The 24,050-nt window shown below is 34.1% G+C and overlaps 1 protein-coding gene across 19 annotated transcripts in view; it reads left to right on the top strand.

Annotated features, from left to right (window-relative positions):
* Positions 1–24,050, top strand: part of LOC110462068 (vinculin-like) — a 66,663-nt gene that overhangs the window by 28,404 nt on the left and 14,209 nt on the right. For 3 of the 19 annotated variants that reach the window (XM_021515852.1, XM_021515849.1, XM_021515853.1), the window contains exons 7-22: positions 471–619; positions 1,363–1,555; positions 2,841–2,986; positions 3,615–3,707; positions 4,870–4,939; positions 5,390–5,541; positions 6,488–6,665; positions 7,079–7,276; positions 8,047–8,138; positions 8,645–8,747; positions 11,743–11,907; positions 14,708–14,755; positions 15,389–15,406; positions 16,618–16,722; positions 23,032–23,156; positions 23,901–24,016. In XM_021515852.1, coding sequence (XP_021371527.1) covers positions 471–619; positions 1,363–1,555; positions 2,841–2,986; positions 3,615–3,707; positions 4,870–4,939; positions 5,390–5,541; positions 6,488–6,665; positions 7,079–7,276; positions 8,047–8,138; positions 8,645–8,747; positions 11,743–11,907; positions 14,708–14,755; positions 15,389–15,406; positions 16,618–16,722; positions 23,032–23,156; positions 23,901–24,016 — 1,951 coding nt within the window. Of the gene's footprint in view, positions 1–470; positions 620–1,362; positions 1,556–2,840; positions 2,987–3,614; positions 3,708–4,869; positions 4,940–5,389; positions 5,542–6,487; positions 6,666–7,078; positions 7,277–8,046; positions 8,139–8,644; positions 8,748–11,742; positions 11,908–14,707; positions 14,756–15,388; positions 15,407–16,617; positions 16,723–19,383; positions 19,438–20,272; positions 20,339–23,031; positions 23,157–23,900; positions 24,017–24,050 lie in introns of all 19 variants that reach the window. The other 16 variants (XM_021515850.1, XM_021515856.1, XM_021515851.1 and 13 more) reach the window with 16 other exon arrangements.

Raw genomic sequence — 24,050 nt, forward strand, 5'->3', positions numbered from 1 at the left:
AAAAAAATATTTGCCTGAGATAAGTTATTGACTGTCGGTCAGACAAATGTTATAGACTGGCAAATTTAGATTGTCATAATTATGTCATCTTACTACTTCCAGTCATGCTTCTCGTTTTTTCAGTTGTTAGATAAGAAATGTTTCCATATTTCAGAATATTGAGATTTATCATATCAATAAAAGACAAATTTTATATATCAATTGAAAAAAATATATGTTTGTTATCTATCTTATAATAGGGGGAACTTAACTCATTCACCCCTGAAGACACATTTGAACTCTTCCAATTCAAAGGTTGGAATAGTTCATTATGAAATTTCAGGGGTGAATGAGTTAATCTGCAAATCAATTAACTTTCACAAGTTTATAATGTAAATTAGTTTGTTGACAAAACTTTTCCTAGTGTTAAGGAACAGTGTTTCAAATTTCTATGTGATAGAAGCAGAAAATAATTCTATATGCATTTGTAGGGGACAAGTCTCTGCGTCAGATATTGGAGGACTCACGACGAATCGCAGACAGATGCATTAACCCTGATGACAGAGACATCATATTGAAGACGGCAGGAGACATGGAATCCATGACTAACGCTCTTTCAGAACTCCGACAGCAGGGCAAGGTAACGTATTGCTTGAAGACCTTAGCAATGCTACTGAGTCAAAATCAGATATAAAATACTTTCTTATAAAGAGTGACTTTGTTAGTCTGGATACTATTTCTTAAAAAAATAATCTTAAATAACTGAATTGAAAATTTACTAACCAGAAAATGCTATGTGTACCTCAAGATATTCATTTCTTCAGTTAGCAAAATCAGATTATTTACATGGTAGAGATTGATAATGTATTAAGTTTATGAGAAGAAAATATTTGCTTCATCATTAACTGCTTTGTATTTTCCTAATCAATTAGAAAGTAAACTTAAAAGAAAATTCTAAAATTACAAAAGTTACAAAGAGGTAACTTGGGGGTCACACATAAATCACTTAGGTCACATGCAGGTTAAATCATACAAACACCTCAGGGATCTAAAAACTTACAGCAATCAGAGGTCAAACAAAGGTCACTTCTCCTTGTATAAATCATTAAACTGTAACATAACAAAATTGTAATATTCTTATTATGGCATATGTAATATCCAATATAACAGTCTCCTTGTTTTACCAACCACATCATCCCGTCCTACTTGATGTCTGTGAAGTGAGCTTTCGATATACCATAATATCTTATAGATATAATTTGTTCTTTAACTTTTCCATTTGTAAATGTTAATATAAGATAACAGTCTTTGTGTGTAAATTAGGTAGAAACTATAGTTAGAGCGGCATACATCCTTAATTGAGTGTCGTGTTTGTATTAACAGGGCAGCAGTCCACAAGCCATGTCTCTAGCCCGGCAAATCCAAACCAAATTACACGAGCTACAGAGACACACCCAGAACGCCATTGCTAACAGTGAGCGGTCTGGTATACGGCGCCCCGCCCCCACAGTGGAGGGAAAGGTAGAACAGGCTCGTCAATGGCTGTCACACCCTGGCATGGATGACCGAGGACTTGGTACGTTCTCCATTAAATCAGACTGTTATAAACCAAAGAGGCCTAGCCCTGAGAATGTGGTTAAAATAAACACCAGACATATTCTTGAATTATAAAATAAAGTGAACACCTGTCTATGAAAACCACTTCTCTAGATCAAATACCTGTCTATACAGTCAGTTCTCTAGAGCATACACCTGTCTACAAATGCCACCAGAGTATAGCAAATACCTGTTAACTCATTCACCCCTGAAATTTCATAATGAGCTATTCCAACCTTTGAATTGGAGGAGTTCAAATGTGTCACCAGGGGTGGATGAGTTATTAGATATTATCTCTGTGAAGGAAATGTCTGACTTTGAATGACCCCATTTGTTCAAACTTCCTCTTAGTTGAAATCATATCCTGTCTCAATATATAGCAAAGTTTGATAATCCTGTCCAAAATTATATCAATGACTTCAGAAATGAACGGTACATTCAAAAAGTTTCCATAATTTTATCAATTTGTTTTATAATTTTGATACTAAGACAGAAGTCATATTTAAGAGAACCAGAGTTATTTCCCTTGGAAAGTGGTATTGTAGTCACTAAGCATGTTTTGTACCATTGGAACTGAAATTTCACAGTTTTTGTCTTCAAACACTGTCATAAGTGAGGAAATTACCATGTATCAGGATATATCAGGATATTTAAGAAGTATATCCTGATCATCGTGTATCAGATTACTTTCTTAGGGATATGTACTGTAACAACTTGCCCATAACAGAGTGAATGTAGAATCTGGGAATGTCAAACTCATTTTCTATTGCATCTGGTGTCTTGTTAACTTATTTTAGGTAATACTAAGGACACATGAACATATTACATTGACAATTTGACATTACAGGATAAAAATTCAATTAAGTTAAATGTTATCACAATTAATAATCAGTAATGACATTGTGTAAAAAAAAAATCAAAAATAAATAAATTAGAAATGGTCAATAGGCAGAGTTTAACTTTTGTATTGTGATATATTTTGCACTTCTAATTATAAATTATTAAATAGTAATATACTGTGATACAGAAGTCACTATATGATAAATGTAACACCGACCAAAATATTGGGATATTGATATGTAGGATTACATTGTTACAACCCTCTTATCAAGCCTGGGACATGATAAACAAAAATGTGTAATTTTGTAGATGTGTATTACAATAGTCAGATATCAGTTAAATCAATGATATGATCCTTGTAATGTTTGAACGACATTTGTGGAAGTATGACTATGTCTTACCTGTATTTATGTACCTGTACACAGGAGAACAGGCCACACGTATGGTGGTAGCGGAAGGACGCCGTGTAGCCGATTCATGTCCGGGAACTCAGCGCTCGGAGCTGCTGCGCCTGTGTGACGAGACAGAAATACTCACTAGTCAGCTGTCAGACCTCATCAGGAAGGGTCAGGTAAATAAATCATCACAGAAGTCATGTACATTTCTTTTCAATGATGTTATCATCACATATATCAAGAAATGTATAATTATGAGAATGGATCAGGGATCTAATGTCCTGATGAATATTTTTCAGACACCATTAACTTATTCCCCCCTGAAATTTCATAATGAGCTATTCCAACCTTTGAATTTGAAGGGTTCAAATGTGTCTTCAGGGGTGAATGAGTTCAAGTTCAAATCTACACAAATAAATTGTTGGAGTGCTGAAAAAGGACACAAAAATCAAAATTACAGAATTTATGTGTTTTGTTTGTTGAAATATGTTTTACAATGAAACTTGTGATAGATTGTATGGGCAGTATCCAAGGATTGTAGAATTAGTTCCTTTAAAAAAAACAAAAAAATAACAGCCATATATAAATCTTATACCATTCTTTTGATTTGCCCTGAAAGCCTTAATTCCAACAGAGTAGAGAACTAGCACACTTATGTTTAGAATATCAAGTAAGATTGTAATAAATCAATTAAATAATGATAAAACAGATTAGTTTCTCTTATTATTAAATCCTGATAAAGATTGAAGAAACTGCTTTATCGTTTTTTGACATTGAAACATTACCATTATTTTTGTTTTACAGGGAGATAGCCCACAAGCCAAGGCACTAGCTAAAGCTCTGACAGAGAAACTTCATGCCCTCAAGTACAAAATCCAGGAGGCACTGGTCAGCCAAGTAAGTCACTCACACGGTCAAGGTCAGGACTACAAGGTCAATTAAAGGGTTATTCTCAAGGTCATTCACAAAGTTATTCTCTAGGTCACCTGTACGTCAACCTTCATGTCACTTACAAACTCAACGTCAAGGTCAGTCACAAGGGGAAAACTTCACTTGTGTCATCAATATGTACTGTATACCAACAGAAGAATATGTTTTTCAAAAAATAAAAAAAGACAATGAGCATTGTTTGTATGGTGTGCAGTAGTGGTAGTCCATCCCCAGGGGCATCGGTGGCCAAGTGGTTAAGGCGTCTGGCATTCTGTTACCACTAGCCCTCCACCACTGGGTCACGGGTTAGAGACCTAAGTGGGGCAGTCGCAAGGTACTGGATGTAGGTTAGTGTTTTTTTCTCCAGGAACTTCGTCTTTCCTCCAACACCAAAACCTGGCACATCCTTAAATGACCATAGCTGTTAATAGGATGTTAAACACAACCAACCTAACCAAACCATCCCTAAACAGAGTAAGTTACATGTCGAGGAGAAAATGTCTAGAAATCTGAAGATATTTTAAAAGTATTATTAACTTTTTGTAACAAACCCTATTAAGAAACATTGGAAGTTTGTTATCTTGGCAAATGAATGAAATATAGAAAAAGAAGTAAAACAAAGTATTTGTAAGAAATATACCTAAATGTGTCAGTTGATAGCTAGGAATATGAGTGTTTTCACCAATCCTATGTGATAGTTTTGTGCTTCGTCTATTCACATTATACTAAGTGCAAGTAAAAGACGAACAAGATCTACAGGGCAAACCGTTCTTGGTACCGGGGTCTGAGAAAGTGAAATTTAGCATCATTACGATGGCATCTACCTATTATGATGTGTTATTTAGTATGTGAATTCATTTAACAACTACTACCTGCTTCAGTATTGTTTCACTGCCTGGGAGAGGGCCTAGTAAGTTGTAAGAAGGAGAGGGCCTAGTAAGTTGTAAGAAGGAGAGGGCCTAGTAAGTTGTAAGAAGGAGAGGGCCTAGTAAGCTGTAAGAACTTGTGCCCAATCCCTTTGACTATTCAGTGTCAATGAAAATGAATGAACAACTAATACAATAACATCAGAACACACTCAACAGGAACTTAGAAAAGATAGGTAAATCTGTTTTTGATCCCGCTGCAGGTTGCTGATGATTTCATTGACATCTCGACTCCTCTGAAGAACATGACTGATGCTGCCCTGGCACCCTTAGGTAGGTACACCTTGGTTACTACACAGGAACACATGGCCTTTTCTTCCTATTAAAGAAACTGCAACAATTCAAAAGTTTGAATACAATTATTCTTTTTAAATAAGAAGGATGATTACCTAAAATGATAAATTTACTGAGAATAGGAGCTGTACTAGTTGGTATTCAAACAATATAGTTGAGAGGCCTTTTTTTTTTTTTTTTGCATGCTCTTGGAAATTAGATATGAATTAGCCTGCTGTATCCCAATGCATGAATGTATGGGGTGACCACCTGTAAAATATGTGGTTTTCTTCTGTGTCCTCCTGTACTTTGAGCATCAAGAAGGTGATAGTTGCCCCCGTTGCAACTCCTTCGACCTCCCTCTTTTTAAGCGCTCACCATTTCATCGGTACAAACAGAAAAACAGAAGAAAAAAATGGATTTTAAACACACAAATGTTTTGTTGTTCAGGAACTCCGGGTCGCGAAGCCACCTTTGCTGATAAGGCTAGGCAGTTTGAGGACCACGCCTGCAAACTGGCAGACACTGCTAATATGGTGGCAACTAAAGGAGGGTGTAGGAACAAGAAAACGGTGGAGGCCATTTTCAAATCATCTGCACAGGTAAAATAGTGGAAGAAAAACAAGGTTTATTCTGTCATGTTAGTTCCTTTTATGGGAAATATAGCTGAGAAATTTTGTTTTTGTATATAAAGATGTGTAGAGTTCTCCATCATCCAAGCTTAAACAGAAATTGGCTACAGATGATTAAGTTTTGTGGACAACCTGAACTCATAGCTGAATCGCTGATTTGCATGGACAGTGTCAATAATACAGGCAATAGGTGTAAACATCTTAACTGAACGGCTGACCATGAAATTTTATCATGGAAAATAGCTACTGACAGAGTACCCATATATGTTTTTGGTTATACATTATACAACAGGGTTGGTATAGATTTGAAAATCATTGAAAAATAGAAATTACTTTGAAAGATACTGAAATTCTTGTTATCCTCCTTAAAAGTTCCATTTTTTTAACACATTATTATGAAAAAACTTGTTTTCTGTTGATTTGTATTATATGGTTCTAATTTTTGATATGAAAATATCCTTAAAATTGTAGAAAAAAGGACTGATCCTGTAGTTTTTTCTTATTTCAAAAAAATTATCTGGGAAACCTAGTTCTAAATTTTCACATGCAAGTACTCCACATCCTAAAAATTGATGTTATTGAATCCTTATAACGAAATGTACCAGTCAGATTAACATGTAAGCCTGAATAGAAAAAGAACCACAGATTCTTACAACCGAAATTGTCATGTAAAATGAAACAAATAAAAAAAGATAATGTAATTTAAAATTTTGAAATGTTTAAACTAGCAAACCATTTACCCAGTAGAGGAACATGTGATGAATTTAAGTTAAATTAACTCATTCACCCCTGAAATTTCATAATGGACTATCCCAACCTTTGAATTGGAAGAGTTCAAATGTGTCTTCAGGGGTGAATAAGTTAAAGAAATTAACATATAATGTTAAGGATGATATGTAGTTTTTGTACAATTCAGGTCAGTGACTTGACACCACAAGTGGTAACAGCAGCGAGAATTGTACTCGCCGAACCCAACAACCCCGCCGCACGGGACCACTTTGACCTAATGAAGAAACAGTGGACAGATAACATGGAACAACTGCGAGGTTTAGTGGACGAGGCTGTTGACACGCCCGCCCATCTCAAGGCCGTCGGTAATGGCTCATTAATACGACCACTGGTCACCTATACTTTCTCATAGAGTTGTTACCACAACATTACCTGCAAAAAATGTGCTTAGAATATACTATAATCATGCATTATTTATAAAATTATTCTTCAGGGCAACAGCTAATATCTATTGCCATTTTAGTAACAACAGGTGGCTTCCTCAAATGCAAATCATGTGACAATAATTGGAATCAAATATTGTTGCAAAAAAGCCACAGGACAATACATTGTATTTCTCAATAATTGAGACGTCCTACAAACTAGGCTGTGATAAAGCGGTATAAAAGAACCTCAAATTATTATTATTATTATTAACTCCCATTTATATATTTGATTCAAATGTCCTTTCAACTTATCACAATCATATCTAGTGATTTTATAACCGACATTTTTTCAGAGGAAGCTATCCTACGGGACACAGATCGTGTAGAGGATGGTATCAGAACTAATGATCCAGCCAAAATGGTAACAAATGGCTCAAACATTGCCCGCCGAGCCAATCGTGTGCTCCAGGTGGCTCATACCGAGGCCGAGAACAGTGAGGACCCACAATTCGTAGACCAGGTTAATCGGGCTGCAGAAAACTTAAAGTCAAGTGAGTTAAACCCCTAAGTTCAAGTGAGTCAAACCTCTAAGTTCAAGTGAGTTAAACCACTAAATTTAAGTGAGTTAAACCCCTAAATTCAACAGAGTTAAACCTCTGTAGTCGAGTGAGTCAAACCTCTCAAGTAAAGCGAGTCAAATCTCTAAAGTCAAGCGAGTCAAACCTCTAAAGTCAAGTGAGTCAAACCTCTAAAGTCAAGTGAGTCAAACATCTGTAGTCAAGTGAGTCAAACATCTCGAGTAAAGCGAGTCAAACCTCAGTCAAACCTCTGTAGTCAAGTGAGTCAAACCTCTAAAGTCAAATGAGTCAAACATCTGAAGTAAAAGAATTTGAGTTAAATAAGTCTAAACATTAAATAATTAATTTGAAACTTGAAAATCAATTATTTAAAACATTAACTCTAGTGAGTCAAAAATAATCATGAGTATTAGTCAATTAATTTGAAATGAATATGAGAAAATGAATCAAAACTCAAGTGATTGTTTTTCAATAAATATATATGAGGAGTTGGAGGCAAGTTTTATAGACTCTATAACTAATAAACTTATACAAGAGACTGTCATTAGAGGTTTCTCATGATGTTGTATCCTATTCAAGTGAATTTGTATACATCAGAAATTTAGTGGACAAAATCAACCAAATTTATGATGATATAGTCAAAAACTTTTCCCACATCAAAGAAAGTTACTGCAGAATATAGCAAAATCAAAGTGAAAAGTTAAATTCAACAAACATTATATGTCTTTATTTTCCTTCCACAGCGATCTCTCCGATGGTTCAGAATGCCAAAGTAATGTCTATGAATCCAAAAGATGGCAACGCTGTCAACAACTGGAGGAAGGCCAATCAGAATGTGAGGCTTTGACTAGAATAAGTCAAAAAATGAAATAAGGAGAAGTCAGTTTGACAAAAACAAATATTTTACTTCATTTTGTTAGTCAAGATATATAGTTAGTTCTTCATACCTCATACCAAACTTAGGTTGTTAGCTACTTTACTATGATATGTATTTCCATTTCTAAAGAGTTCGGAACTTAATGTGTAAGGTTGTATATACCCTTAACTATAACACAAATAACAGGTATAATGTGTAGAGGAGCATATATCCAAAGTGTGGAGTGGGGTTTCAATAATCAAGGGAACTTGTGTTCCTGACTTTCATTACTTTTATAAGCTAAATCTATTGTTTGTACTAACCTGTCTTAGATTTAGGTGCTAGTTACATGAGCATTTGTATAGCTACTTTGTAAGAATATTGCTCTAATCTGTTCTACTTATTTGGTTCTAAATGCTTAAATTTGATATAATGACGGCGTCAAAGTAGAATTTCTTTGCATTGTTCTCATCTTCTCCCGGCAGCTTATATCTGCGGTGGGTGGTGTACGTGAAATATTCCGAGAGGAGCCAGGTAACGACCAGTTCCCCCCTCCTCCTCCGGACCTGTCACAGCTTCACATTACAGGTAGGTACATCACATCCCTGGGGTGGGTGCTGCAGTCATGCCTGTCCCCAGGGTAGGGGAGTGTTGTTGTTGTTGTTGTTGAGTATTGTGTTGTCTAGTCTGTTTTCTTGTTTTCAATATGAATTTCATACATTTCAATTTTCAGTTAACACAATGAAGGTACCGTCGCTGAGAAATCTCCCATCTGTTTATTTTGGTACCATATTTGACCTATTCAGTGTACCTCTTCTTTTCTTAGTAGATGATCATGAAGGTTTAGCATTACTTACCTCCCTTGTCTTACAAAAATTTAACCTAATAATTCTCGGCACCTAAATAAAAAAAAACACTAAATTTCCAAGCCACAATCAATTGACCAGTGATCTGCATCAATTTTCATATTTTGATGTCATATTTGAAGGATATCCTATTTTGAGGATTTCGTAAGCAAACTTTACACTTATGAGGTCAAATACGGTATGATAATTTCATATGTATTTGTTATTTGCAGGTATATTAAACTATTGCATTTAGATATATAAGTATGTATATATTTCGGTATTACATTAGCCATTATTTGATATATATAAGTTTTTATACATTTTTGTGTGGTATATAATTGTCAACACTAATTCAGCTGTACCTACACTGTGTCTGAATTCTTGGTGTTGTTTGTTTAAGTGTTGTACTAGTATCATAATATTCAAACTAAAAATTACCAACATTTAATAATTAATTGATTTTGATTTATTTTAATAATTTCCGTGTGTATATTATCATATCTATTGTATTATTGACCAAAGTTGTCCCATATACTATTATTTAGTCATTTATCTGCATCTTATAGGATTTGATGAAAACGTTGTATGTGTATATACTGTATTTTGTGATGTGTTTTTTGTGTATTCAAGTTATATGGTCTAATATATCTGTTTGACAGCTTAGTGGTAAATAAGTGTGCTTTGGTTCTGGTGTGTTGTGGAATAAATCATCAGACTTGATCTTGTAAAATCTGTCAAAGGGATGTTATGCTGTTTAGATTTCCTACAGTTTACCGTACTGTAAAACTAAACATTTTCCTTGGGGTTTACCAGATTCAGGAGAATAGATCTCCTGAAATCAACCAAGAACAAAAAATAGAATGTGAAAATTTTAGGAACATTTGCTTTTGACATTTAAGTATAAAAACCTCTTAATAAGCTGGGTTACTGTCATCTTTGCTAGCCAAGTGTTAGCTTCGTATACACTCCACTTCACGTAAGTGGAGTGTATACGAAGCGAACACTTGGCTAGCGAAGATGGGTTACTGTAAGTTAATGATTTTGTTTGTGTGTAGAATTAACAAAAATTGGAATTTGAATTTGAATTTTCTAATCTGTCACATGAATGAAACATCACATGACCAAAAATTTAAATCATGTGACAAGACAATGTTAAATTATCTGGTTTATATGTTTCTGATCAAATCAGATTTAACAAAATACCTGGTATGCATAGTACATGTATAAATTTGTGTTAAGTTTCTGTAAGACCAGTCAATGATAACGTGATGTTTTAATAGTCCTGTTTGGAATGAGTCACCTATTGTAACGTTTCATATGCAATATTTTCTGTCTGTATGTTACATCTGAATGTACTAAGAATACCTATATATATATTTTTTTATATTAATCCATATTATTATGTTGCACAAGTACATTTCAAAGTTTACAATAAATTTCTGTAAATATCAGAGATGTTTTATCAAGATTTCAGTTATATCTATAGTTTTGGTAAGGTATGTAAAAGGACTATTTTTAACTTAAAGTGATTGTGAAAAAACAACACTTTAACAGATAAATCTAGTACCTTGAATGGAATTTATCCTGTGCTACATAATAATTCTATATTCATAAATTGTGTAGAATATATAATGTATGTATTTGATGTGTTGCTTGATGTTGTAATTGTTTATGATGTACGAGTTGTGATATGCATACCTGTGTATGGTATAAACATTATGATATGCATACCTGTGGATGGTGTACCAGTTGTGATGTGTACCTGTGTATGGTGTACCAGCTATGATATGTACCTGTGTATGGTGTACTAGTTGTTATATATACCTGTGTATGGTGTACTAGTTGTTATATATACCTGTGTATGGTGTACCAGCTATGATATATACCTGTGTATGGTGTACCCGCTATGATATGCCCCTGTGTATGGTGTACTAGTTGTGATATATACCTGTGTATGGTGTACTAGTTGTTATATATACCTGTGTATGGTGTACTAGTTGTTATATATACCTGTGTATGGTGTACTAGTTGTGATATATACCTGTGTATGGGGTACCAGCTATGATATGTACCTGAGTATGGTGTACTAGTTGTGATGTGTACCTGTGTATGGTGTACCAGTTATGATATGTACCTGTGTGTGGTGTACTAGTTGTGATGTGTACCGGTGTATGGTGTACCAGTTGTGATGTGTACCTGTGTATGGTGTACCAATTATGATATGCGTACCTGTGTATGGTGTACCAGTTGTGGTGTGCCTTCATGTATATGGTGTACCAGTTGTGTTGTGCCTACATGAATTTGGTGTACCTGTTGTGTTGTATACCTATAATGAGAGTTTATTTACACTTGTATATGGTGTACCTGTTGTGTTGTATATACCTTTACCTAGAGTTTGTTTACACCTGTATATGGTGTACCTGTTGTGTTGTATACCTATAACGAGAGTTTGTTGACACCTGTATATGGTGTACCTGTTGTGTTGTATACCTATAATGAGAGTTTGTTTACACCTGTATATGGTGTACCTGTTGTGTTGTATCCCTATAACGAGAGTTTGTTTACACCCGTATATGGTGTACCTGTTGTGTTGTATACCTATAATGAGAGTTTGTTTACACCTGTATATTGTGTACCTGTTGTGTTGTATACCTATAACTAGAGTTTGTTTACACCTGTATTTGGTGTACCTGTTGTGTTGTATACCTATAACGAGAGTTTGTTTACACCTGTAGACCATTCCATACCACCGCTGCCACCACCGCCAATCTGGCCTTCCCAGGAATTTAGCGAGATATTCAACCTGGGCAGGCCGCCAGCCTCCGCTTACGGTCCGACTAGCGCCACCTATAGCCCCGTAGTCGTAGATAGACCTCCGAGTAGAGATATCATGGCTAGAGGTAGCAGTTGTAATGACGCCTCGCATGGTTTTAGTTGAGTGAACCCCATGATTTGTGTTATATTTCCGGACCCTCCATATAAAACCTCACGTGTGTGCTGAAAATCTGAAACCGAGGTTAACGATCAATGTCAATTAACAGGAGATTAACGGTACTTAGTGCTCTAACATTCCAATCTAATTAAATGTGTTTTCAGTGTTGATTTTAAAATATATTTTACGATAATGCACATGAATGTAATAAATGTAGTTGGAAAATCAATCTTTACAGCTGAGGTTGTAAAACAGCCTATTCAGAAAGTTTTATCATTGTCAGATTAATATAAAGCAGTCTCTGACCCGCTATGATGTGGGGCCGTCATTGATGTCTCATTGTGTTGATGTATCGCAGGCTTTGATTGCGTTGATGATGTATCAATATATATTTTTCAGTAACAATGTATGCTATTGTTTCCGGAACTGGAACCAAAATTGGCACTAAGAAATGAAACTATTTCATAAATGAGTACATTTTATCAAATTTTACCGCATCACCATTGTGTAGAATAATATTAAAATATATCTATCAAAAGACAGAAATTGTTCTGATGAAGTTTCACTTTGAAAAATTCAAATCAGGTGAATGATAAAATCATGATGAAGTATTAAAAATAAAACAGCAGCATCCCTCCCTACATGTGACAGAGAATGATCGTGACTAAATGTCAGCATGTATAATGTAATTGATTCTAAACATGTAACGTCAACAAGTATAATGTAACTGATTCTAAACATGTAATGTCAACAAATATAATGTAACTGATTCTAAACATGTAATGTCAACAAGTATAATGTAACTGATTTTAAACATGTTATGTCAACAAGTATAATGTAACTGATTCTAAACATGTAATGTCAACAAATATAATGTAACTGATTCTAAACATGTAGTGTCAACAAGTATAATGTAACTAATTCTAAACATGTAATGTCAACAAGTATAATGTAACTGATTCTAAATATATCATGTCAACAAATATTTATAATGTAACTAATTTCAAACATGTCATGTCAACAAATATATATAATGTAACTGATTCTAAACATGTAATGTCAACAAGTATAATGTAACTGATTCTAAACAAGTAATGTCAACAAATATAATGTAACTGATTCTAAACAAGTAATATCAACAAATATAATGTAACTGATTCTAAATATATCATGTCATCAAATATTTATAATGTAAATAATTTCAAACATGTCATGTCAACAAATATATATAATGTAACTGATTCTAAACATGGAATGTCAACAAGTATAATGTAACTGATTCTAAACAAGTAATGTCAACAAGTATAATGTAACTGATTCCGAATGTGTAATATCAACAAATGTAGTGAAACTTATCTGAATATGCTATGTCAACATAAAGAGTCTAACTAATTTGAAGGGCTCCCCATTTGAAGCATGCAATGTCAGCACAGACTGTGTAACTAATTCTGAATATATGATGTTGATAAATTGTAACTCTTCTAAGCATGTAATGTCAACAAATATTGTTTAACAATTTCTGAATGTGATTTTAGCAAATTTTGTGTAACTAATACTGATATGTAATGTCAACAATTTAATTCTTAATGTAAATGTCAACAAATGTACTGTAACTTATTTGTAGAATTTAATGTTAACAATTATACGCAATATGTCGCAAGTTCATCAGCTAAATGACAAAGATAAAGCTTGAATCAGTGATATTTTCTGAAATATTTAAATAAAGAAATTAAGACTTGAACTGTTACATTCTGGGATTTTTCAGCACCAGGAAAAAAACATCAACAGGAAAAATACTGCTAAGTTTGAACTAGGTTAATTTGAAAAAATTGCTGAAGTTTGATTGGAGCCAGCAATTTTAACCTTACATGAAACATTATGGCAGGAATTTTTTTTCAGCTTCTTCCATTTTGATATGTTCTATTTTAATGAACAAAATCAAAATGGTAAAAAGTTCAGTTAAATTAAGATAAATGAAAAATCACTGATTTCTGTGAAAGGTTTTGTGAGTGTGTTTGCATGATAAAATTGGATAAATTGGAAAAGAGCGTTTGGAAACGTTTGGTTAAATTAGGCATCTAGGTGTACAGTGAAGAATAAAAACCAAAGTCAATGTCAAACTAACAGTATTAATTGTCCCTAAACACTGCTTTGTCTGTTGGAATGTGACCGAGAGATTTTTTTTTTGTATTGTTGCATGATCTGTGGTCGAACGGGTAAACGTTTGGGGTAGGGGAACTGACAATCAATATCAGCATGTTGTGTTGTGATTTTGTTACATTTAATATTAATTTTGACAATTTATATTGGTTGATAAATATATTAATCTTTAAAACTTGGATTGCTAAAACAGAATTACTACAAACTTTACGGTATTGTTCATTGTTTTATTTATATGTCACATACGTCACACACTGTGTATACGTTTCTGTAATGGTCATTGTGCGCTTATGATACTTCAGTTTTTTGTGATATTGTCGTTTTGTTTCCTGTCGGTACAAATTTAAATCATAGCAATGTATTATCTGTAATTACTTGTATCACTGCTACTAAATATATATATCATACAAACGTACACAAGAAGAATCCATGTTTTTCATCCATCTTGAATGTTGTTTGATGGGAACCTGTATACTCATGTGTGTGTGTATATATATATATAAGTGTTAAGTATATGTCAAGACAAATCCTTCATTTGATTCATCCATCTTGAATGTTGTATGATGGGAACCTATATCTGTACGTCTGCTTGTCCTGTTTTCCCACAGTTCCAGATCAGTTTGCAGATGGATCTCACATGATGCCGCACCCTGAAGGTACACCAAGAACAACCTATCCCACAATTCTTTTCACCTTCCCCCGACATTTCATCACCTGTTTGGTTTAATCACTTGTCACATTTATGTTTTTCGTCCCAACTTCATTATATACATAGCAATTTTTGTTTACCTAAGTATTTTAGTTTTTTGTTAATTTCTTTTTCCAGTAGTTTATTTGTTTCCCTTTCTGATTTTAAAATAGTCATTGTATTTTCTCAATATGTCCTTGCAATAATTATGGTGTTTTCTTTTTGATATGACGTATCTTTAAATTACCTGATATTATTAATACCTCAACACAATTAATACTGTCAGTAGAATTCTCTAACTGTAGTTTCATGTTTTACTTACCGGTAAACAAAATTCTGTTCAATTCATGGATAGATAAATTAGAAATTCTTTCAGTGTAGACTCACTAATCCAGACAGTTTGGTAAAATTTCCAAAGTTAAAATTGTCACTTAAATAATTCTATAAAGTATTCAGATAGTCCTTTTTGTGGACATTTTAAGTCTGGATTGATGAGGTCCTGCAGTGTGTGAATGTGTTATTGTTATAATGTTTATTCTGTTACAAACTCTGCAGCAAATTTAATGCCAATATGTTTTAATTATTTTGTTGCCTTTCATAGAGCGAAGCTATCAGCAGTGTGAGTTACTATACACTTCGATTCTCAGTCAATATTGTGTGTAAAATTATATGGAAATGGCAGTATTTACAAATATTAAATGTTGCATTTACATTAAAAATACAAGAATTACTACACATATACTGGTAAAAGTGGTGTCTCGTATTTTGATTATTTGCAAATATAAATAAACATAACTTGCATCTGTATTATACCTTCAGTAGTTAGAACGGCTTTTTGTGTTGAACATTAGTTAAACTACATGTTAGTGTTGTATTAGTTCTACGAGTCCTGGCGGCAATTAGAAAATCTATATATAACGTATCATAATTATATAGTACATATATATGAATGTGTTGTCATAGAAATGCTACAACAATCAATATTGGTTAATGCTATATCTGAGACTGAGGTCGGAGACAAAAATAAAATACATACTAGATAATACTCACCACTAAATCAGAATACTGTATTGTTGAATTTCAAGATTTATGCAATATTTCAGACTTCTCAGAGTTTCAATAATGTTTTAAATTTATATAAAAAAAAAAAGATTCTTTTTCTCACTTATCTTTGTTTTATTTCCATTTCTTGATGTGAATAAATTAGCAAACTGTTAAGCGTATGTGTGTGATGGTGTTAAAAGATTTTTTTTATTACAGCATCATGAGTAAGAATAAGAAACAATGCTTGTGATTTCGGTACACTGTTTTGTGCTCGTTATACATTATCTATGTTAGAACAAATTGGTGATTTCAACCCCCCAAAAAAGAAAACCAACCCAACTTTACAGAGTCCATTTAAGACTGAGTATATACTGTTGTTTATAGTCTTTATCCTTATGTTGACAACATTATTTTTTATCACATGATTAATGTATTAAACAGCGACTACATTCATCGCGTCATGTATTTTATGTATGAACTCGTGTATTATTACCATTTTATGACGTCGTAACATGATAAGTAATTATTATTTTTCAAAGTCTAAAATTCTACCATCTTAGCTCTATCTATTCTCTCCATTGTTAAGTCAAAATATAATGTTGAAGCCTATAATGTCAATTAGTTATATGACGTCACAATATTAAGTCAAATTACATGAATTCATGTGTGAAACATGACTTGGGTTTGTTCACTGAATAACATGGTAATCCTGTTATAAATTGTTGTTACAATGTATCTACAATATTACGTAGCAGGCACCTTTGACCTTAATGTTTGACCTTTCAGCCACGATGAGACAACAGGAGGCATACCCGGGCCAGTTTGCGGCCCCGGCACCCCCACCCCCGGTGCCCCCACCCCCTCAGGACCCCTTCGGCTACTATGGCAGAGGTTTTCGTGGACAATTTTCTCTTTATAATGGATTGATATTGGTTTTGGATTTGTTTCAGGAAATCTTGTGCATTTTCCACCTGTACTAATAAAGCGTTCTTTCCTCCCTGTTTGCCTGGTTGATAGAAAATGTCAGATTTCTCCAAACTCACAAAGCAGTTTTTATTCCTGTCAGTGTCGTAAAGTTTTTATCTCTGTTAGCCCGTAAAGTTTGTGTGGAATAATTTATGGATAACTTATATGTGTAGATAGAATCATTGTTTGACTGTTCAACATGGAATCTCTTCCCTCTCCAAACATTCCAGAAAAATACGTTTTTAACCCTCGTCATCAGATGGTTGACTACTCAACTCAATTTTTGTTATGTGTTGACTCACTCTGTCTGGTTTGTTATTGCTATTTCTTGGAAAACTACCTTAAACTTGGGATCTCCATAATCAAAACCTGTACATGCTTAAATGAGAACGATTGAAATACAAAATGTCTACCAGGTAGCCATCTTGGATTTTTAGTGTAAAGTTTGTTAACACTATTTCTCTGGAACTACCTTGGTACTAAAGGGATCTTACTGTCCCACTTAGTTCCTAGTTGTGCCTGCTTTAGACTTGAAGGGATCAGAAAACAAAATGTTAGCCAAGCAGCCATCTTAGATTTTGCATATCAAGTTAGTTGTACCAGGTACCATAAATTCTCAAGAAGTACTCATCAGAACAAAAAGTCTAGCTTAGAAGAAGCCCCAAGGTAAGCAAAGATCCCTCTGGGATCTCTTGTCAATTATGATTATTGATTAGTATTAGTGAAAGTTCTCAAGCATCAAAATCCCAATTTTGAAGTGTCAATCTTGAGTCGTGTTGCATTCACTTAGTGACTTTCACTTTGTTCTGGACATTATGTAGGACTATAATCATTGGTTTCTGAAATGAAGTAAGAATATATATCCGAGACCAAATTCCTGTAATTTTTGGAAAGATGTTGCGATAACTTACTGACAATGACATTTTATGAAATGTGGTAAAATCTGTGTGATTGGAGATATCTGACTGTTAAGGTTGTTTATGGAGCCGGGTTTGGCTTCTCTGTAGATGAACTTGTTACAAAATACAGGTCGATTTATGTAATGGCAGGGGAATGGTTTAGCCAATGTTGTAGAAGCAAGGTGAAGGGAATCTGCCTCATTGTGTTGTCATGACATCAGGGTTTAAATTTCTATTATTCTTTTGTCTGGCTTATACTTCTGTCTGTCAGTCTTTCCTTTGTTCCTCTGTTATTCTGTTCTCAACCTCCCTTTACATGTTTTTTCTTTGCCTATTTTCTCTCTCTTACTTGATAGTAGACTGAAAATCTTAATGTTTTCTACCTTTTTTTCAGTTTTCCAAAGCTCCAATTTGTGTTGTTTTAACGTTCCTGTAAATATTTCTTTTCCGTCCGATTTCATTCTATATTCTCTCTATGCATAAACCTAATGCTTACCACACTCTGAACTTTCAAAACTTTTCATTTTCCATCTGATATAGTTTTTGATAATTGCATCTTCATGCATCTTGATTTAGTTACAAACTAGTATGTTTATTGTTTGGTTGTATTTTTTCACAGAAAGCATGCAGTACAGCTACCTGATCAGCAGTCTTGTTGATACTGTGTATACCTGAGCATGTATTCATAAAACTACTCTCATGCTCAAACTCCAATTATGTATGCTCAGACCACCTATAGTGTAGCTCACCAAGGTCTTTAATGGGATCCTAAAACATTCAACACACGGACGGTTCTCTTTGACAAGTTAAATACCTACTAATATAAACTTTATTTATTTTACAATCATTATGAAACAAGTTATTTCAACTTATATTAATCACTCTTTTTGCCAAGGATGTTAGCGCGTGGGGCGGGGAGGGGGGTCTTGTTGTTGGAGGAAACCGGAGTACCCGGAGAAAACCCACGTGGTCGGGCAGGTGACCCCATACCTTTTCACATCCGATCGGGGAATCGAACCCCAGCCGCCTTGGTGAAAGGCAAGTGTGCTATCCACTGCACCACCCGAAATACCTACCAGATATCAAATAATGGGATATTCTAAAAAGTACATTAATTTTCTTGAATTAGGAACACAATTGAGCACAGAATCTCAGTATGAGCATCAGAACAGCATTATGAATGCAGGCCCTGATTTGCTATGCAAGCTTGAGAGTTTATTACAAGTTTACATAAATTATGTATGTTATGGAAATGTATTTATTTTCTGGAATTTAGTTTTGAAACTGTTCTCAATAATCGGCTTGCCATCTTGTGATGGGAACGCCGATAATTTCCAATTCATTTTGAGATGAAATGCTAAACGGCAAAATGATTTATCAAACATATAAAGACATCAGTGGTATGTACCAAAAATTACAAACTTTGTTTTAATTTGTCAATAAAAATTGTTAACATCGGTAAAATTAAAACAGCTTGTCATATCGAAAACCCCACTATCTGTTTGTTTGAATGTTGTATCTGTTTGAATGTGTTTAGATATAGCATTCATAGCTCCTTGGCTTGACATCACGTTTCAGATGGGAATGAGTACTTTAGCTGAATGTTTACGTCTTGGTGTGTAGTCTTAACATATTTTGATGTTTACATGAGCCAATGTTTACAGTATGTAGTATGTGCATGTTTCAGAACTTCGTAATGCGCTGGCCAACAGATCGGCCGCATCTCCCTACAACAGATCAGGTGACCGTGATGCACCACCTAATAATGTCTTGTATCTCACTGTTGATTGGTGAAGAGCACTGCCCATTCGTTACCCTTCAAATCCTCCATCATACACATACCTACTCCATATGGCCTATTGTAATCATCCTCAAAGTAAAAAAATAACATTTTTTTCCCCAGTAATTTCATTTGATATGTATATATTTTTACTGAATCTGTAATTTTATATTAAAACTCAATAGTTTCCTACAAATCTACACTATATGTATACCTAACCAATGATGGCACCTAAGATTAGTTTTGATGTTTTTAACTTTTTTTTCTGTTTTTTTTTTTGTAAAAATATATATTGTACAGTACTTAAATTTTATATACAGTAAGAAGTATGTTGTTTTTTTCAATTCTGCAAAATACTAAACCTGTCCCATATCTGTATGTCACCTTTCCCAAAATCTGTATACCGGTACACCTTTATTGTATCCTTAATTTTTAAAAGTATTAAAACCATAATAACAGCCGTCAATCAATTTTGTTTATGTACACCTACATTGTAACAGCTAGTGATATAAGTTTTAAAAACTTGATGAACCATATCATTTAAATTTTTCATTTTATTTACATTTACTTTGATTTCAATGAATGTTACAGTGTTTTCCTCAAAAGAACATGATAGATGTAATGATATCTGTTTGATGATTATCAGTGGAAATAGGAATGATTTTGATGATGTTTATGAAAAAAGACATAACTTCTTGTGGAGTCAGGCAGTAAAGGGAGGTAACTGGTATGTCACAATAAGAGTCAGTAAAGGGAGATAACTGATACATCTTACATAAATATGACTCCATTTCAGGTGTCTACCCTATCGACCGCTCTGACAAATCCCCAGAGATCCTTAATGCTCTCATCTTTCACCCAGGTGACATATGAGCACTATGGGAACATAGATCCCACCAATATTTAAACCTCCATATAATCTACAGAGTCTGGGTACCTGTATATGCGAAAGAAAATAGATGGCTTCTGTACAAAACAAACGCAGGGAACAGGGATTTTCCTCTTTAAGAATTTTATTGACATTCCCAGGGAATCGCTGATCTTTCTCCTAATTGGGACTGTCAGACACAAATTTTGGAGCACAGGGATTCTTACATTTGCGAATGGATTCCTGGATCCATTCCCAAAGATACAGCGATCTTGCAATTTTTTGGCTAATTTCAAAGTTCCACTACTATTAGGTGTTTATATCACAGGAAATTTAATGATGTACTTTGTAGTCCCTTAATTTGTGTCTTTATCCTTTTATACAGACCCATCCCTAAATCGACCTGACATTGAGATTTCAGGGTCAGTTCCCACAGCAAAATTAAAAGGAAAATCCCTGGGGCAGTTCTGTATCACTGTCCGGATTCTGATGCTGAATGACGCAAGATTGGACTATCTTCCCGATTTCATATTTACAGTACATGTATATCAGTCCAATTATAGAACGGGCAACTATAGATAAAGCCATACAATAGTTTCCAGAGAGGGAAAATCTGTTGGAAGATATAGGGTCAAAGTCAGAATTTTGGACTTGGGTATGCATATATACCTATCTTTCTTAAATTCTAGGCTCTCCGTGTTTATCATGGGTGCAATGCGATAGTGATAATTTTACCTCATTTTTTTGCTGTGCCAGTTAAAACTTTCAAGGGAAACAACTAAAGCTTGATCCATTTTTTAAACCTTTGAAGTCATTTACCTGGTATTCGTAAAAGAAACATTTATGATGTACTTAGTCTTGAAGGAAATCATGGAAAAGAATGTAATTTGCACACTTGAAACTATACAAGTCTAAATTTATTTAGACCAAGAACTGTAAATTACATTTTTTTTATATGGTTCCCTCTATTTGCAGGTGCTTTCCCCCTAGGTAGAAGTAACACTTCCCCTTACATGCGAAGTGGTTACCTGTGTTTCCCTGGTGATACTCACTGGTGCTTTTTAACAAAAGATTTTATAATACTATACACTATATAATATGCCAAGTATATTATATATATTTTTTTTTTTTCATTTTACACAGATATATACATTTTTTATGCAAAGGAATTACCTTATTTTGATAATTAATACTGAACTTTTTATATAGATTATTTTGTGAATATTCACACCAGGAGTTTATACCAGCAATATTTAAAGTACCTGTAACCCTAGTAAACACTAAGCCGCAATATATCGCTCGGCTATAGAGAACTTATCTTTAGCTCGATCGATTGAGCGTACGACTAGTAAGCCAGAGGTCCTGGGTTCAATCCCTATCTCTCATAACTTGTAATAATAAAACACTTAACTAGAGCCTCCTAAACAAACCCCAGATTTTACACCACACGTTTATGTAACCAGTGAATTAAACCATTATATATATAATCACATTTTTGGACCAGATTTCATTATGCTTTCAAGCTACAGTACTAAAGCTTTTTATTAACCTTTTATTTTTGCATTTTTGTCGTAAGTATGTCGATGCAATTTCATATTTATACATTTGACTTTTATATCTACTGTATTGAAATCGCATTACTGAAGTAAAATGTAAATATAGGGAACACCAAATCACCACAGAATATAGAAGGTAATCCCAGATACCTATAACAGAATGTTAACAAATCTTCGGGAACTACCACTTATATGGAGATTATTTCTGAACATACATAAGTGACTATTAGTTTTCTGGAATTTTTGCATCCTTGATTTACCCTTTCACCCCTAGGTAACTTGATTAGACTCTAACGTACATTCATCTGGATGAGTCCATTATGGTCTACAGTGGTAAAAGGGTTAAAAACCCTCCAAATGTCCATATTGATGATATCATTTGGGTATATTTAATATTCCTATCCAAGTATACTCAAATAATATAATGAAATTTGTATATTATATAATTAACTACAAATACCTTGCAATTTTTAATACACAATTTTTGAAAATAACTCTCTCATCCTGTTCATAATATAGAAGTGTAAAATCTGTATAGGGAAGACAGGATCACTGATGGTAAAAGTTTAATCTATTTGTCGGGGTTTAATATTCCTTCACAGCAATGGATGCATGTGCACGAATATGATTTTAAGACACTTTTGTCCTGTAATCATGTAAATCCACACCATCATTATGTAGCAGTAAAGTATGTGTTCACTTTGGCATGGTGCATTTTGAATTTTGGGTATTTCATCAAAGTTATGTGACTTTGTTACTATATTTTTGTATCTTCATTAGTCTTGGGTTGTGTTTTTGATATATTTTTCTCACTGGTAATGGTAAATGTTGTCAAATACAGTATGTCACTCTAAAGTATGTGGTCTAGTGTAATTCAACTCTTATTTCAATTGCAACTCTTATAGAAATTCTTAGAAACATCTTCTCTGTGTTCATTTTCAAACAAGTAATTTCTTATTTCTTCCTCTATTTTAACAATGAATACTGGATCTTTTGTAGATGAATATGTAAATTAATAATTTTATTGTTTTGTAGGAATGCAAGTTTTTGTGTCCAAACCATATATTTCTGTGTAACATGTCACATTACACGAAAACAGAGTAACTTATTTAGTGATGTTTTTGTGTACAGATGGTGCCCCACCACGCCCACCCCTGCCGACAGACTCCACACCTCCCAGGCCCCCACCTCCAGATACGGATGACGAGGATGATATGATCTTCCCCTCTGTGCCTCAGGCAAACCAACCTATCATGGTAAGGGCATCTGACCCACACTTTCTCTTTTCCTATTCGTAGTTTGCACTGTTGTGTACAAAAGATGAATCAACTGACCTACTTTCACTTTGCTAATGATATACTTAAAGGTACCTACTGTTTCTTACATTTCACAATAAAATATGCAAATATGAAATGCTGTTCTTTCACCACAAAAAAAGTTAGCTAAAGTTACAAAAAAAATAAAAATATTCTTATATCTTCAATAAGATTCATCAGTTTACTTTCGACACAAATAATGTACGTATTAAACGTGTCGCAACGTTCAAGACCAACTGGTCCCTTTGTCAAGCTATGACTGAGTGAGCTAGTAATCTGTAACTTATCTGATGCAGTGTGTATTCGCTCCCTATTGATAGGCAAAATGTCCTGGGTCAAGTGATATAATAAATATACAATTTCGCCACATCGGTGTACAGGTAAAAATTACAAATCGCTCACTCAGTCATAGCTTGACGTAGGGACCAGTCGGTCTTGAAATGTTGCGACACGTTTAATATGTAAATTGTTTGTGTAGAAAGTAGAACTTTGATATCCTAATATTCTTCTTTCCAGATTTTTTTGTTTTTGTTTTTTAAATTTATTTGTGGTGTAAACATCACAGATTAGTGGGTCTGAGGATGATAGACCTTTGAGTTGGACAGTATGATGCAGACTTTGGCTCTTTTGATGGTTGGTTTCTGGGTCTGATGATGATGACTTGAGTCTTATTCAATTTTGTAGATGGCTGCCCACGCCTTACACATGGAAACGAAGCAGTGGTCAAGTAAAGACAATGAGATTATTGGTGCGGCCAAGCGTATGGCTATCCTAATGGCCAAACTCAGCCAGTTGGTCAGGTAATACACCCTATCACATATCAAGTCTAGCAGT

The sequence above is a fragment of the Mizuhopecten yessoensis genome, unplaced genomic scaffold, assembly GCF_002113885.1.
Source record: "Mizuhopecten yessoensis strain PY_sf001 unplaced genomic scaffold, ASM211388v2 scaffold10745, whole genome shotgun sequence".
In the NCBI taxonomy this organism is placed as follows: Eukaryota; Metazoa; Mollusca; class Bivalvia; order Pectinida; family Pectinidae; genus Mizuhopecten; species Mizuhopecten yessoensis.